The 17,678-nt window shown below is 41.6% G+C and overlaps 1 protein-coding gene across 6 annotated transcripts in view; it reads left to right on the forward strand.

Annotated features, from left to right (window-relative positions):
• The window catches only part of LOC125740398 (putative Polycomb group protein ASXL3), a 72,909-nt gene extending 60,156 nt beyond the window's left edge, over window positions 1–12,753 (forward strand). For all 6 annotated transcript variants that reach the window (XM_049011373.1, XM_049011374.1, XM_049011377.1 and 3 more), the window contains 3 exons: window positions 22–127; window positions 2,242–4,096; window positions 8,712–12,753. In XM_049011373.1, coding sequence (XP_048867330.1) covers window positions 22–127; window positions 2,242–4,096; window positions 8,712–11,978 — 5,228 coding nt within the window. In that variant the 3' untranslated portion in view covers window positions 11,979–12,753. The remainder of the gene's footprint in view (window positions 1–21; window positions 128–2,241; window positions 4,097–8,711) is intronic.
• The last annotated feature ends 4,925 nt before the right edge of the window (window positions 12,754–17,678 follow it).

The following is a 17,678-nucleotide window of genomic DNA, read 5'->3' on the forward strand; positions in this document are numbered from 1 at the left end:
ATGTTTAATGTATGGTTACAGGTGAATTTACTCCTGAAATGCAACTACGAATCCGACAGGAGATGGAAAAAGAGAGGAAAACTGAGATATGGAAAGAAAAATATTACGAAACTTACTACGGGCAAAAGTAAGTGTTACACATTTGTATATGTCGCATGATTTTCCTGTCATGTGGGTTTAACTATGTAGTCCACACATATGCAGTTGTGCCTGTAGTGTGTGCTCTGTAATGGACTGGCATCCCGTCCAGGGTGTCCCCCTGCCTTGTGCTCTGTGATGGACTGGCATCCTGTCCAGGGTGTCCCCCTACCTTGTGCCCTGTGATGGACTGGCATCCCGTCCAGGGTGTCCCCTGCCTTGTGCCCTGTGATGGACTGGCATCCCGTCCAGGGTGTCCCCTGCCCTGTGTCCTATGATGGACTGGCATACTGTCCAGGGTGTCCCGCTGCCCTGTGCCCTGTGATGGACTGGCCTCCCATACAGGGTATCCCCCTGCCCTGTGCCCCTAACTGAAATGGACTTCAGCCCCCTTGGACTGGTAGTTGAAAGATTAATAGATGCTACTTCATGTCATAAAAAGTGAAAATGGAATTGTTGCACCATCACTGCCAATAAGGTGATAAAAATTTGACAATAAAGTAAGAGATGTTAAATAGTACCTTAAAATGTGAAACTGCTTGATTTTCGAAATAGCCGCTACGCTCTACTGTAGTGTGGTGTTATTCTGTTGGTTTTTGTTTGTATGTGTACATGCCTATTTTATTTATTCATGAATGTCATAGGAGATTGCAATCTATACGATCTGACTCCACAGGAGGTAAAGTAGAGGCACATATTGGCATTGTTTAATTCTGAGGGCCTTCGACTGAGAAGCTTCAAAACCACAGTAGGACCAATATTAATAATAATAAAAGTGGTCTTCATTCGGTTAAATGCAATTAAATAAATTAACTGCATACATCTTCCACTAAACTCAAACGCCTACAGTCGTAAATGCAGTTCATTGTACCCTTTCGAAATACATGAAAATGAAACTGATGTATTTTTATATTGAAATATTTAAAACATTGAAATAAGGAAATATAGTTTCAAAATAATGCTTCAGCATTCAGTGAGAAAAGTTTCCGAGTCACCTACTGTAATATCTCTCACAATGCTATTGTTGGTAGCCCATGCTACCTGTCACTTACTCTTTACATGCAGTACAATCTACTCGCTCTCAGTATTATTTCTCTCTATATGGACGCTCTTTTCATTCATTCACTTCCGGGATCTCCAGGGAAGGTACTAGGCAGGTACCGGAATGTTCCGGATGTCCTGACACCTCGTTTTCCTCTTGCTCCAGAGATGCAGTCTGTCTACTGGGTCCATATTCTTTCTTGTGGCAATCACTACGTTACCGCATCCATTCTCGTGTAGAGCATGCCATTCCTCCACCTGTGACATGGACAAAACATCCCCAAAGGGCCTGCAGGGTTGTTTTTCAATTTGCAGCTTTTTCAGTTGCAGTTTTTCTCTCTTTTTTTAATACAGTGTGCAGTGCATGACACCTCTAGAAAGCTAATCATTTTGCAAACTGCACATTGATTACTTTTCTTAAGTAATCATAGATTCTTTTATGTAATTGCTAGTTAAATTAAATTACTCGTAATATGTAGATGTTTTATTGGATTTACACACTAAAAGACTATATCACTATGTATTAATTATACAATTACATGCTAGTTCTGAAAGTAAACATACAGAGAACATTTAAGAAACAACCCCCCCACCCCTCTCCCCCGGTCCAGTTCCCGGTTACTTATGTGGTATGGGCTTTGGTACAGTGTTTGGACATCCTCGGTTTAGGAGAGGGTGAAAAGCCTGATGTTCTAGCTTTACCTTGCATGGCAGTTACATTTCTTGTAATTCACATAAAAACCTGATTAGTAATGTAGCTCACTTATACATCTTCTTTTCTCTATAAAGTACCATTATGCAGCTGTGATGGTCCTATGCATCAGTCATTTTTATTGAAACTTTTGCACTTGCATTACACCCAAAATGCTAACATGGCAGTATACGGTTTCTTTTCCAGTAATTTAGGCTGCATTGTTTCATTTTACCGATTGTTCTTGTGGTATGAGTTTCAGTGAATTTGTCACAGCAATTAATCACGACGATGAATATTCTGTTTCTGTTCTGAGGTATTCTCAGAATGGTAATGCAATGTTAACTATTGATTTTTCTTTGTTTCTCCAGATCAGGCGTGACTGAGAAGGATTCACAGAGTTGTATGCCTGACTGTGATGAAGATCAGGAGAATATTAATACCGAAGTTCCAGCTTTCATACACACAGCTGTATCAGCAGAGAAAATTGAGCTGAAATTGAGTGACAGTACATGTGTTTGTGAAGATAAGGACATATCAAGTGTTTTCAATAGGGATGTGGCATCAAAACCATTATCTGTATTACCCACTGAGGACATTGTACTCTCTGGATTCCCTGAGGTTTCTGAAGAGGCCGTGATTCAAGAGGAGATAGCAGAAGAAGTGGAACCCAATTCCTGTACATATATCGATTATCCTGATCCTCAAATTCACGATCCTTCTGAACATGTCAGCACTGACTCTGTTAAGGAGAGTCCAACAATAACCCTTCCGCTGAAAGACAAGACTGCCCTCCAACAGCAACCCTCCCTAGAGACACCTGCTCAGCCGTCAACAGAGGTGATCAAAGCAGTGAGTGACGAAACCGAAACATCAGCCACATCTCTACTGTTGCTTCCCTCCGCTTCAGAAACGGAGACTGATGAAATGTCACCACAAACAGAAGAAGACGCCGCATTTGATAAAGTAGCTTGTATACGCACTGGACACAGTACCCTTGTGGAGACTAACTGTCTGTCATTGTCCAATGAAACAAAAGTCGAAAAGGACCTCCATGACACAGGGGAACCTGACTTAAAGCATGCTTGTGACAATGAGGACACAACAATGTCTGAGATTTTGGAGAGTGAAGCACAGGTTACATCACAAGCAGTGGATAATGCTCTAAGCTGTGAGCCAAATGTTCTACCTTTAACGTCATTCAAAACTCACTTAGAAGAGAATGCAGAACTTGATGCCACAATTGGTGCTGATATTCTTACTCCACATAAACCAAAAGACTCAACGTCTTATGATAATAAAGTAGTACCACCGCAGTTGACTTCCGATAATTCGGAAGACACTGATATTGAGTGTTTAAATCCTGACACTGAAGTCGTTTCTGTTCCTAACCCTGGTAATGAAGGTCATGGTGAGGAAACGCCGACATTTCAACAACCAGATGAAGAATTTGATGAAACTGAAAGTGAAAACACCCCAGATGAAAGTCTGTCTCCTTTTTCTACACCCAATGCAACGTGCGCCTCACCTTTAGCTAATGACGCAGTACACCTAGACATACATTGCAATGGAAAAGTTGATTGTTCTGACAGTGTATCAGAACATCCCTCTGATGAGTTAGATTCTGAAGCATCACAGAATTTAGATGATATCTGCAAACCTGTGCCACAAGCTACAGACCCAAAGCCAGAACAGAGCCTTCCTGATACTGTCTTAACCAAACCGGTAATTGAGACAAGATTACAAGAAGAGTTACACGCTGAAAATACACAACTTAAGGAGAATACAAAAAGGACAGAAAGCACCACCATTGCCTACACCATGGATGAATCACTGCCAGAAATAAATGTCTCCAAGCCAATATCATATGATCAGGTTGCAGACAAGACTGTAAAAATCAGTCCATCGCTAGATATGCTGAAGGTAAAATTGCACAAGTCATATCCAGGTAGGCAGCCACCCAGTACACAGGAAATGTGTCACAGGAAGCCAGGAGAGGTGATCAGACCATTGCTGCTGGACTGTACAGACAGTACAGACACCGAGAATCCCAAACGGAAGCCGGGAGAGTTGACCTCAGGGACGTGCAAGGAGAAGAGGGCGAGGATCGAGTGCAGCGAGAGCGGCCTTACCTCCTCACCTGCAGGCGGCAGAGAGGAGGCGCCAAAAGAGGAGGTGCTGAAAGAGGAGGCGCCGAAAGAGGAGCCACGAGTGCCTCCGCTCAAGGTTCTGTGCCATTTATTACGATTTAATCCTCAGAATATAAGGCCGTCATCAAAGCATTTGTTTTCGTTTTTACTTTCAAGGATCTGCTTCATCAGTTTTGCTATATTATTTGTTTATTACTGAATTTTGATTTTACCCTGTCGATACACTTTTTTTTCAATAGCACATTTTTGCTGTGAGAAAATGAGAGTCTGCCTTGCTGCCGCAGCTTATTATATTATTGAGTGTAAATAGCTTCTTACAATATTGGCTGTACTTATGACTGAATGCTGCTCCAAGTTGTTTAAATTTCCAGACTGTGCCTGATGTAAATTACTTTTTTTTATGTTTCAGTACATCATAGAGAATCTGATAGGTGCTTATGACAACAGCCAAATCCAGAGATAATAACATTTGCTTTCTGGTGATGCAATTATGGTCTGCCTGTGACTAGAAACACCTACAGTAGGGTTTGAGGGAATATACAATTTATTTGACAAAAGAAAACAAATTAGTACTTGACAGCAAAAATCATGTTTAGAAAATTTTGATAGTCAAGACTGTACAGTACGTGAGCTATACTAAACAGCAATAGACATATCAACATATCAACAATGGACCATACGTCTTAATTATCAATTGATAGGCATGATTAGAATACCATAAATAAAATTGTTCTAGTGTATGCATTTCTATACGTCACATAAAATAATGCAAGTGCTTTTGAAATGTTATACGCAATATTTTGTATAATCTTGGTATTTAACATTGTTATTAACACAATGAGCAGTACATTTATCCGGACATAACCAGCATAACAACGAACCATATATTTGATATCATTTCAATCATCTATTCGAAACTGGAACCTTGGTTCTCTATGGGTTAGTACGGTGCCTCGCTACCCTGAATGGATGAGCACTTATTTGAAATGGATGGGACAGATGTCTCAAGTGAAATGTGATTAAAATGTATTGATGTATAGCTAATGGAGAATAAATGGATCTCCTGTGATTTGAGTTCATTTTGTGACACTTCTTTACAGAAAAAAAAAATGTAATGTAACATCAGTATGAGCGGTTTTTTGACCCGTATAATCTGGAGTCAGTTTAACTAGGACATCTACCTGTGAGGGAAACTGTATGTGTGGGAGATCATTATGTGTGAAATGTTATAATCTAAAAATACTGAAACTGAAGTGACTTACGAGAACTGAAATAGTAATGACACAAGGACACAAATGCACCGTAGTTTTGGACATATTACATTTCCTGTTTCTGTGAAATTCGGAATGTTTAATTTGTGCAAAAAAATAAATAAAATGTAAGTACTCCCTCTGTACACACCAGATATGCAAATTAAATCTTCTTAATTTAATCGAATATTTCTCCCCAAAACCAAGTAGAATGCCTACATAAGAATTTGACAGATTTACTTATGTAAAATCTTATCCAGTTATTGAGTAACTTGAGCAGCAGAATCCCTTGAGCAGTAGAGGGGTAAGGGTCTTGCTTTGATATCATTGTGTTGAGCATGGGATTTGAAACGGCAACCTTCCGGAACTTTTAGGAACACACAAATAGAGCTAATATGGTTATATTATATTATAACTCCACTATATGACACCTTCCTCCTTTTCCACTTGATAGCGTTACGTTTTAACTCTTGCTATGGCACATGTCTTGAAACACATTATCATGACTAAAAGCGCGTTACTCAAAACACGTCATACATACTGTATAGCACAGCAGTATGGTTAAGTTGCTAAAGGGCATATATCACCAAAATCAATGAACTGTTATCTCAAAAACAAATGATTGTATCAATTAATTAGCCAGTGCCACTAAAATGAATGTAGCTTAATCATTATCTAAATTACAGTAAAAATGTTTAGGCATATTGTAAAAATGTCAGTGTAGCTATGCTCCTGAGCTCCACAATTCTGTAAGATCGTTATTTCCTACTGACACTGACTGCCCATTTTTCTTCAGAAAACATTTTTCTCCCTGTCAGAAATACCAGTTTCAACATTGCAAGGCTCTACATTGCAGTGCGTAAAGTTCACTGGCAAAAGAAAGCACTTGCATGCACTTGTATCTTCTTCATATCTTTACTGAAATGGTCTCAAGATGCAGTAAATAGCAAATAAAAAGTCACACAGCACAGTATAACACAAAAACAGCAAAAAATGGTGACACAATCACGTTACATTGACACTGTTTCACTGCAATCCATTGAATGTACTCTTGAATCATTCTGGTTGGTGAACAATAGCTTTGCATGTGTAATTTCACTAGGAAACTACATAATCTATTTTCCATTTTGATCAAACAGACTTAACCGATAATTATGCTAAATGAAAGCTAATCAAGATCATTAGCATACAAGTACTAAAACATTTGCAATTTGTGGGAAACATTGAGAAATGATGTAAAGCCATGCAGAAGTGACTTTATGGTTTGTGGGGTTACACACATTGTTTTGAAAATGTTTAATTGACATTTCAGAAATGTGCCAAAGCAATCGAGAAACTAATATATTGCCAACATAAATATCAAAGTCCATCAGAAACAATCGTAAAGTTCACTTATGCTGTAAATAAAACTGTAAACACTTCATTTTTAGTATTAGAAGTACAGAATATACAGAATTCAGAATTTTGGAATAATTATAAAGTTTAATGAGAAAGAAAGTTTAATGATTTTCTAACTTTCAGACAAGTCTAACTTTTCATAGATTTTATGTTTAAGCTTTCCTTTGTTACTGCTATCTATTCTTGTGCTGAATTAAAATCAACAATGTCAGCTTTATGAAACTAGAGTTTTCATAAACTGTAACGTTATTTTCATCCATCCGTTTCATAAGCACTTATTCTGGTCAGGGTTCTGGGGGGGCTGGCCCCTCTCCCAGGCAGTGTAGGGCCCCATGCTATCCCTGACCCCCCATGTCTGCATTGCCCTGTTTGCTCATTTCCAGCTTCGTCTCTGTGCCCAGGCCAGTATCACTGCAAATCCTCCTCTTCAATGGGCTTTATTCGTCCATACTTGGCCCTTTCAAACCTGCCATTCTGCAAATTGAAAATTGGACTGTGCTGTCTTGGACTGGGGCTTTTTCCACACCACTGGGGTCGCCTGCATGGCCCCTGCAAAGCCGGTTGCTTGTTCCGCGTCTGGCTCTGTGCCTTCAAATAACATCACCTGCCGCCTCCATGTTCCTCTTTGGCGTGTTTCTTCACTTCGTTTCCATTGTGGCCTCTGTCTTTCTCCGGGCATTCATAATGGATACCCTACTTATCTATACATTCTCTAGTTCTTTATCATTGACCACTCACATCGCTCATAGGTCTAAATTTTGCCTTGTCCACCCTCACACTCTTTGTCTTCTGCTGTCACTCCAATGCCACCATGCCCTTATTCCGTCTCCAGCCGAGTGATTACGTCTCTCCTCTGTTTTTACACTCACTTGCCCTGACCTTGTTTTTCATGCTCTCTTGCGTTAGTTTACTCCCTATTTACTCATAACCCTTTGAGTTCTCTCAGGTCCCCTGCATTTCCTGAATTTTTTATGAACTTTCTTGTTATACAAAAGTGGTTTATTCCCTGGTTACCTTTGCTGTCTGCACCCTTACAGTTACTTCTCTACTGTCATTTATTTGTATATTTGGGGGTCTGTCAAAGGCAGTTTTATGCAAAAAAGTGCAGCACGCAGTGAATGTCCCTGTTGGGTTGTTTACATGATTAGACCTGCAAACATTGTTTGTGTGTTGATCGTGTTGACGTCTCAATAACACATCCCATGACTCTCCCTGCTCACCCATCCAAAAAAAGCCCAACTTGCCTTCACAAACAAAGCCAGCATTGTGCCTTTTGAAAGATCATATTACATTTAAAGTGATTTCTTTACCTCCTGTGTAATGGCAGCTTTATTTTTCGGTGCCGTCGTCATTGCTATTTTGTGCTGTGTTCTGTTATGTGAAGAACATTACCCTTGTTATTTTTGGTAATTACATGAAACTGCATGCCGAATCTCACCAATATACCGTCAAGCATTATTTTTAAAGAACGATGCATTCATATATTAAGAATGTATTAAGAAAAGCATCTCTTTGATCTGAAGTGGCTTCCTTTCATGAAAACTCCTGTGTGCATATACAAGAGAACACCCAATGCTAACATAACAGTGGTGTGGCTAATACAAAGGGAGTAGGAAAAAGACTGTAAACAGACTGTATCGCACAAAGGGACCACCTCTGAGAAGCAGAGGTTTTTGGGGAAAATGTAACAATATGCAGTCACAAAATTTTTACGAAATGAATCTGCAGTCATGCAAAACATAATAATATTATGTGTTATTGTTGTTTTTGCTACCGCTATGTGTTTGTAATTTGTATTTTAATATTCTTCTAAAGTGTTTGTAATAAGCTTTTCCACAGTCCATATTTTCTGTTTGTCATGTAGAATGGTGCCATTTGGTTTAATGAATTTTAGGTAATTACATTTTTATAACCACGGCAATGAGTGTATGAATTAACAGCATAACCGTGTTCAATGGGAAGGAGTGTTTTTCAAATTACTACAAGAATATTTAGTTCTAAATCTGTAATATAGTAATGAAGTTGATATTTTTTTTCCTCTAGATCCAGCTCTCCAAGGTCGGCTTGCCGTTTATTATCAAGACTCAATCTGTGTCCAAGCCAGAAGCTAAACTTTCATCTCCAGGGAGAAACCTTGGTGCCAGGACTCTGGCAGATATCAAGGCCAGGGCTCATCAGGCTCGTGCCCAGAGGGAGGCTGCAGCCGCTGCAGCCATCGCTGCAGCTGCGCATATCACTGCTGGGGAGGGAGGACCTCCTGCCGATGGATGCAAGACGCGCACACTAGCCCACATCAAAGAGCAGACCAAGGTGAAGCTTTTCCCTAAGCATCATGCCCGACCTCAGGTTCACCATCATGCTAAGAGCACCAAGCAGCACAATGAGGACCATCATTCCTCAGAGCTACCGTTCAACATGACAAGGGATTGTGCAGCTGGTGTCATTATCGCCAACCCTAACAGGAGATCTCCCAGTGACTGCCTCACACTTGTTCAACTACCCAGTACCAACTTAAAACCATCAGAAAACAAAACTGCCATTCCACCATCTGTAGTCAGTATATCGGTGCCAAATTCTGTTCGCTGTTTTCCAGTTCACCAAACTTTGAATAGTGTGTCCCAAGTTAGAATGACAAATACTGAGGATCCAAGGGCAAAAGAAAGTGCTGTTTGTAACAGTCAAGTACCAGTGTCTACTCGTCTTTGTTCCATTCCTCCCAGTTCCTCAGTTCTTGTATCTGTTTGTAGTTCTAGCCTGCAAAGTTCCGTCTTAAAAGTTTCCCCTTCCGGTGCCAAAACCTCAATTCTGAGCTCATCGCAACGAGCTGTCTTACCAAAGTATAACCATGAACTTCCATCTGTGATTCCAGAATCTTCTGTTTGTCCTTCCACTAATACACAGCCTTGTTCATCTCTTGGTAATGAGAATCAGAGCCACATGGGCCAGATCAGAACCTCCTCAACCTGTGCCGCTGTTGCAAGACCTACATCAAATGGGTTCCATTGCTACGTACCGGAAAGCAGCATGTCACATGCTCATGAGAAACCAAAAATTAACTACCAAGACCACCATGCCTATCAAGAGAATGGTGATAAGCTTCAACGCTTTCAAGTTATGGCTCATAAAGACAAATCTGTAAATCAAAAGGAGATAATGACAACCGAAGTAATAAAGGCATGTGCAACTCAAAAAGACATATTTAAGTGCAAAGAGTTGCCTCCAGAAGATTCTGTTACAAACAAAGCTATTCCATGCAAAGTGATTGTAGATCATTCTTCTGCTACATATCAGAATTCCCCGACTATGCCCGTAACCCAGCACAACCCACCAATCAAAGGTGTTAAAACAGAAACTGTTCTCCGCCTACAGGAATCCATTATGAGCAGAGCTGAGTCATTTCGCCAGAGAACAGAGCAAAATGGCACCTTCAGTGCGGCCTCCAGAGGGAACAGTAAAACAGTGCATGGCACCTATGGCGTCCTGCAGAATATCCCTTTATCTCAACAGGTTAGCCACCGGGAATCGGACCCAGAAGGAGGAGCTGCTAATCTCATATACAGCTCTTTACTCTACAAACATGCCGAAAAAACCTTGGCTATAGACCGTGACATTGAATCAAAGATATGGCCGAAGGAAACAAAGAATATGAACACAGTAGTCATCCAGAAAACTCATCAAGAATGTAATCTTAAACTAGACATACGAGAAAGCAAGGATGAGACGACTCCCCGCGTTTTCCCCAATCGTGGCATTTCAAAAGCAGAAGTCCACAACAGTGACACTGGGGATTTTAAGGAGCCATTGAATCCTCGGCAACACCTAGTTCCACGTCATCTGGATGACAGGCAGCCCAGGAGCATCACATCCAATAAGTGTTCACTGGCTGCAGAGAACTATAGAGTGGTTTCTGCCGGTAGTGGGTCCAGTTGTCGTCAATCTTCAGTGGAAGCCAGCAATCCGCTGGTGACACAGCTGCTGCAGGGAAACCTGCCTCTAGAGAAGGTGCTGCCTCAGCCTCGACTTGGAGGCCGATTGGAGATACACAGGCTTCCCTCACCTTTTCACACTAACTCTCTACGTAAACCCATGGTTTCGGAGAGGACTGCCATGGAGCAGGCTCAGAGTTGCCTCAGCCACAAGGGAGCGGTTCATAGCCTGGCCATGGTGGGTCAAAGCCTCCTCCAACAACGAGATGTCATTGCCAGTAACAAAGTGACCACAGCTCTGGCAGAGATGGACCTTTTCAAACCTGATCCCGGAAATTCGACTATGGACGGTGATAACAGGAATTCCTCCTGTTCCTTTGGTGCTCATTTAAATGCACTGGACATGGGGCAGAAAATAGTACAGGAGTGGGGGGGGAGAAATGTGAGGCAAAGGTGCATCACGCCCAGCCTCGAGATTATAGAGTCAAAGAGGCCCCTCTTCACCTGCAGCTTACAGAAACGAGTATCTGGTCTCAATAAAAACAGCAGCTTCTCCTCTGAAAGCGATACCTCCCAAAGGCCATTTTACCCACCACCAACTGCAGACAGGGACTCCAGCCTCCTAAGTGCTCCAGTGCAAGCCTGCAAAACAAGCCCATTTGTCTGTGCCATTCCAAACAAATTAGTGCTCAATAGGAACCAGGGACAAAACGGTCCGGAGTCAATGACTACAGATCAATTTAAAAAAGGTGCGTACCCGACTAATCTGCGGAATATGCAGGCTGATTATTTTGAAACTGTCTCACGGAACAAGCCTTTAGCCCATTCAACAAATGCCCTGCCAAAGATCCAGTCAGATCAAAGGCAAGCAGCCGGAGTCATGGAGACGAACAGGAATCTGAACTGGTTAACTTCTGGAAGTGTTTGCAGCAGAATTAAAGTGGAGCCAATTTCTTTTGACGACAACTTAAGCAACAGCTGTGAAATTAATAGCAAGCAGGCATCCTATGAACAAAATGACTGGACGAAAACCTCTACGGTTCCTCCATTCGTTGCCCCTGAGCAGCAAAAGGTTTTTACGCAGCAGTCTCCACACCTAGATCCTCATCAACAAGTGTATAGCAACTACTCCTCGATACACTTCAGCAACGGGAAGCTGAACAGAACAGCCTCTGTTATAGAGAAATCTGTGGGAAATCCCAGACTCCAGGCTACACCTGTGTCTAGTCACAAATTTGCCAACCGGAACAGTGTGGATGAACTGCAGCTTAAATGCTCCTGCAGGCTGAAGGCGATGATCGTGTGTAAAGGATGTGGTGCCTTCTGCCATGATGATTGCATCGGCCCGTCTGAGCTTTGTGTTGCCTGCCTCGTCGTTCGATAACTTATATACAGATTAGATAAGTCTTAATTCCATAATTGTAAATGATCAAGAAACAGTGTAATTTCTACAATAAGTATTGACTACGTTTAAGTTATTTAGATTTCTTTTTTAAAAAGCTTATTTGTGTCAACCTCATAGTGACGGAATATTTAACTGTTTACATGAAATGAAAGTAATGTGACTGTTAAGCTAATGCTGTGAGGCAAAACCATAGTATTTCAATTGCAACTTGGCCCGAAGACATCTGGTACTGTACACAGTGATAGCCACCTGGTTATACACCTCAGCTGGTGAATAATTGGACATCTTGATCCGTAAAATGTGCCTGTGTATTCAAAAACCCATTCTGGAAAGATCGGTATTTAGATGATTCAATACGAGCCGTTATAGCGATTACACTCTGCAACTAAAATAAGAATGTCGTGTTTCACGTTTATGATGAAAAACACCAATGAAATACATTTCCAAGTGTTGTGTTTCTGGTGGCTTATGGAACAATTATTTAATGGAAATTTGTCATAGGCTGAATTTAAATCTGCCAATCCTCTTCATTCTTAGGTTATTTAAACTTGCATACAATTACTGTCACTATTGTTGTTGTTATGATTACTATTATTATTATTATTTTATTATTATTAGTGGAATTAAATTTATACCTACTTTGAATCATTCATTTCAATATGTTGTGTAAGACATTGGCCAAGCCAGACTATGTAGGGAAACCAGATGTATAGATTTAATATGAATATCATTAAAACGTTTTTTTTTTCATCCCCACCCCCCTCCCACCCCCCCAAGTCTGTTTTAATGTTGCCAGTGTTTTCCTGAGGGAAAAAAATGTGATGATCACAGTTCACTTATGAACAAACAGTATGACTGGATCATAGTGTTATGATACTTGTTGTTAATTCTGTTTGCTTTTCCTTTTAATTTTATTTTTATTCATGAAGTTGTCAAGAATAATTTAAACTGAGCTAAATTATTGTCACCCCATGATGAAGAAGAGCGTACAAAACTGTGGCTGGAATCTGGAGCATTTGAAATAGAAATGTGAGGATGAGCTATACAAATGCTATGAACACTAGCATTGGACTATTAAAGTATAAACCACAGCTGGAAACCATAATGAACAAAGCATTGTGCAGCCATTTTCTCTTTGATATTTAACATCATCCCACATATCAAGCGAAAAATCTGTCCAAAACATCACTTGTGTGTTTATGTGGAGGTGGATAATTCAGGTCCGGAAAGAAAAGATCCAGACCGAGATTTTGCTTCTACCATCCAGTTGAACGCTCTGTGAATCTTTATATGCAGCTGGTGGGTTGAAACAAAATCTTGGTCTGGATTTTTACTTTCTGGACCTGAACTATCTACCTCTGTGTTTATGATAATGTCTATCAGACTATATCCGGTTTTTAATCACAAAAGAATTCCTGAGAAATGTGTTTTTTGACCTTCACTGATCACCTTTTACACAAGGATTAAAGGCAAACTGCATTTTCATTTTAGTTTCACTCTTTTGACATGTACCTTTTCAATGTGCATTTACTGACGTAGCGTTACCCGCTCACTAGTTTATTGGAGTTGAAAATGATGCCTTTTTGCTCAAACTGGATTTAACACAATTTTTTAATTATACCACCTGCTGCAATAATTTGGAGCCCTATTAACCTTTGTACGTTCTTTGTATTAAACGCTAAGAATTGCTGTATATAAGGATACTTATATTGGATTCCATCAAATTTATAATTAGAATATGGTGAACCATATTTATGCAGCTATTTTTATAAAGAAGCCCTACAGTGAAAAGCACTGGACTCTGCTCTATCCCGAAGCGCACAGTGTCATCCTTAGCTACCCAACCTACAACACGAACACGTTTGTACAAAATTAAATAGTCTGCCAGACAGAAATATGTGCTTTTCCTCTGATGTGTCTAACGTGGACCATTATTGCAGCTTCTTGCGTTTGCCGAAGGAAGATGAAGAAAAGTTAAAACACGAATAATTATATTGCACATTAACCAAAACAACTCAAGAGAAGAAAATAAAGGAGTTACAACTTGAGCATCACCTCAGAAATGATGAAATATACATGTGAATTCTATGGCTGAAATTGTAACCAACTCACGGTATGAAACTTCACAGTGAATACGGAACTTGTTCTAGAATGTGACCAGAGTTACAAGAGAATAACATGTGTACCAAATACCCAAGGAATGCTGGTCTGTCTGACAAAATATCAGACCTAACATTCCACTCTAATGCAGATTCAGTATAAAAAGTGTTTTGATTTGACTTATTTAAAAAATAATAATAATAACGTGTCCAGAATATCTCTGAACAGCGTCCTGCTATAGCTTCCTCTGTAGGGTGCCGCTGCCCCGTGCTTTGTGCCGCTTGGAATATACTCCATGGATGGATGGATGGATTAAAAAAAATCAAAAGGTACAGTATGTGCATTACGTAAGTAATCAGAGGAATGCTTCCTGTGGTTGTAACGTGTTACGGGTAGATTTGTTGAACGTTAAGATGCATAATGATCAATCAGCATGAGGATCGATATGAAATTTATGTGCCATCCAGGAGAGCCTGGCAGAGGAATGGAGCACAATTTCCAGTAAAATAGTGATCCATCCATTTTACATAACTGGTTATCCAGTGCAAGGATGCAGTACAACAATGATTCTTTAAATTATATTACATACTCTCAGAAGTGTTAATAAAAACTGAATAACAAGATACTACAAAAAGGGTTATATCTCCCACCCCCCACCCCCAGTGAGGCATTTTTTTTAGAAATTCAGAGAACTAAACAAAGTGGTAATATGTCATGGTATAAGGTAAATGATGCGTAGATTTTTGCTTGCAAATCATAAAATTACAAGTCCATCTAATTTGTTAGTTAAGTTTTTAAATGGGGGGGGGTGTACAGTGGGTTTTATGAAACCCAGAGAATGGTGACCTCTGCTCACTGGCATGTGCCCTGTTACTACACACCGCCTCCACATTTTCTTGCTGGGTTTCCTAATATTATGTGTGCTGTGAACCATGGACAAATCCCCATTAAAGCTGGAAAAGGGACAGATGAGGCAGACTTGGCCAACAGAAAATTATTTCACAATGTACAAGCTGAATATTTTATCTGCCAGCCATACAGAAGACATATAGTTGCTGCTGATCCCTACAAATAGCTCATACATATGCCAGCTGTAACCATGCTTGCCAAGTTATCAGATGATTTACCACATCATCAATATTTAGTAACTTTATTTAATAACAGACACAATGAATATTCCATAAACTTATCCATGATTTTTTTTTTAAGTCATCAGTATGCCTTTTCAGTACGACCATGAATGCTGACCCCTTAATGTTGCACGGAAAAAAAACCTTTTGATGAAACATGTAATGTTGAAATGTAGATTTCAGTATCTTTATAGCTTGAGGGCGTCCCCACAGTCAGCATGTGACTGTTTTATGTACAGTTGTTACGCCTCTGAAAATGGGGAGAAATAATCACAAAAAAAATCAGAGGGATGTTTCCTCAGTCAGATTATTTAGCCAAATGTTTTATCAAACACATATACAATTTCCAAACAGAACATTCACAAAACAAGTAGTTTGTAGTAGGATACATATTTACAGTACAGGCATATGTAGAATTTCACTGAGGTTTAATCACATAAGAAAGAATACACCAACAACTGTACATAATGCATTTACATTTTACTGAGGATAGTGTGTCACTGGAGGTACCATGGGGATTGCGGCATATTGGACCGGTGCCAACCTTCTGCATACAGTAGTTCTTAGTAATTACTATGTATCATAATGTCTTCTGCTGTACGATATATAGTGTCACATGTAATGTTAATTGTGGTACATTGCACGTGTGTCTGTGTGCACCCACTGTGCAGGTTAGGAATAAGCGGGCTAATAGGCACGGTGGCCAATGTGGGTACGTTGGAGAGTGACTGGCAGGGGTGAAATAAATGCCACTTAGCAGTTGAATCCCATTGGCTCCTGTTGCTTATTACGCTTTCCACGCCTTGGATAAACGGTATGCTACATTGGTGTCAGAGCTGGGGAGGATGATCGAGGAAGAAGAAGAGCCCAAAGTAGAAGCCCACGCCAAAAGGGGCTCAGCCAGCCCAAGGGGATCTGAGCACTTTGCCTTCCCAGAGCAAGCTGATGGCATTAGTGCCCCCACCCCCACCTACACGAGCAACAGCGCATGGCAGAGGAATGCAGCCAGTCGCAATAAAACCCCCCCGAAGCTGCCCCACTATGATGGAAAGGTTCTCCTGGAGCCCTACCTGACCCAGGTCTGGCTGGCAGTGCGTCTCAGTGGCTTGTCCCCCTGCAAAATGGCAGCCCACCTAACAATGTCACTGGAGGGGGAGCCGCTGAAGAGCTGACTAGAGATACGCATGTTGCAGCTGCTGCTACTGCTCCCACTCCTCACCAGAAACTTCCGCTGTGGAGGACCAGGACACATTGCCCACTGCTACTCTGCACCAGCACCTCGCCTTTGCCCTGAACATCTGGGAAACGCTGGGTGGGTGGCACCGTAAGGGGAGCGTCACCCACAACACACGCCACTCTGAACCCCTACAGCTGCTCCCAGAGTGGACAGCCAGGGCAAGGCTAGCAGCCTCTACAGTACATTGACTGCCTCATGGATGGAACTCATTGCCCACACTTTCTGGGTCACGTTGTCAGCGTGGCCACCGACCCCGAGAAGATGGTTACAGTGTAGAACTGGCCAACTCCACATACAGTTGAAGAGCTGCGTCGCTTCTTGGGGCTAGCGTTGTGATACCGGCACTTTGTTAAGGAGTTTGTTAGCATTGCAAAACTGCTGGATCTTGCAGAGAAGGGATGTGGTTTCACTTGGATGGACACCTTGCCGATGCTCCCATGCTAGCATACCCAGAATTGTGTCTTCTGTTTTTGCTGGACACAGACACTAGTGGTGAGAGGCTCGGTACTGTGATTTCACAAGTGGGACCCAGAGGGCAGCGCATGGTTGCATGTTTCAGACGAACGCTAAGTAGGCAGGAGTGCAACTACTGCGTGACCCAACAGGAACTGCTACAGGTAGCCGTGGTACAGGCATGTAAGCATGTTCCGCCCCTACCTCTGCGGCAGTTTGGTTGCTGATGGACCACGTATCCTTGACATGGCTCCCGAGTTTCCACAATCCAGCTGGCCCGCTGGTTGGAAGTTCTGGTTGGAGTTCAACTTCAAGGTCGAGCATCACCCTGGGAAGCTGCAAAGGAATGTGGATGCCCTCTCCCAGAGACACTGCATCACTATGAGTTGCCATCATTGCTGCTGGTTGGAGAACCGAGAGCAGCAAGCCAAGGTGGCAACCACTGCCCGCAAAACTCCAGGCACCCAGGCCCACCTATACTTTGATTGCCAGCAGCTTATCGCAGATCAGAGCAGCGACACCATGTATTTCAGGGTAAGGGAGAGACTGTGCAAGAGCAGGTAACCGGGCTGAGAGGCGACCTCAGCTTCCAGCCTACCACTTCCAGTGGGACACTGGACAGGCAGAAGGGGTTGCTGTATTGGTACTGGCGATCAGCGGATGGTGCAGGGGAACTGTTGCAGCTGTTAGTGCCCCAGAGCCTGCGCCCATCCGTGTTGAGCTCAGTAAATGGAGCCATCAGTGCTGGGCAATTCAGGG

This window comes from Brienomyrus brachyistius, chromosome 4 (assembly GCF_023856365.1).
Source record: "Brienomyrus brachyistius isolate T26 chromosome 4, BBRACH_0.4, whole genome shotgun sequence".
Taxonomy (NCBI): domain Eukaryota; kingdom Metazoa; phylum Chordata; class Actinopteri; order Osteoglossiformes; family Mormyridae; genus Brienomyrus; species Brienomyrus brachyistius.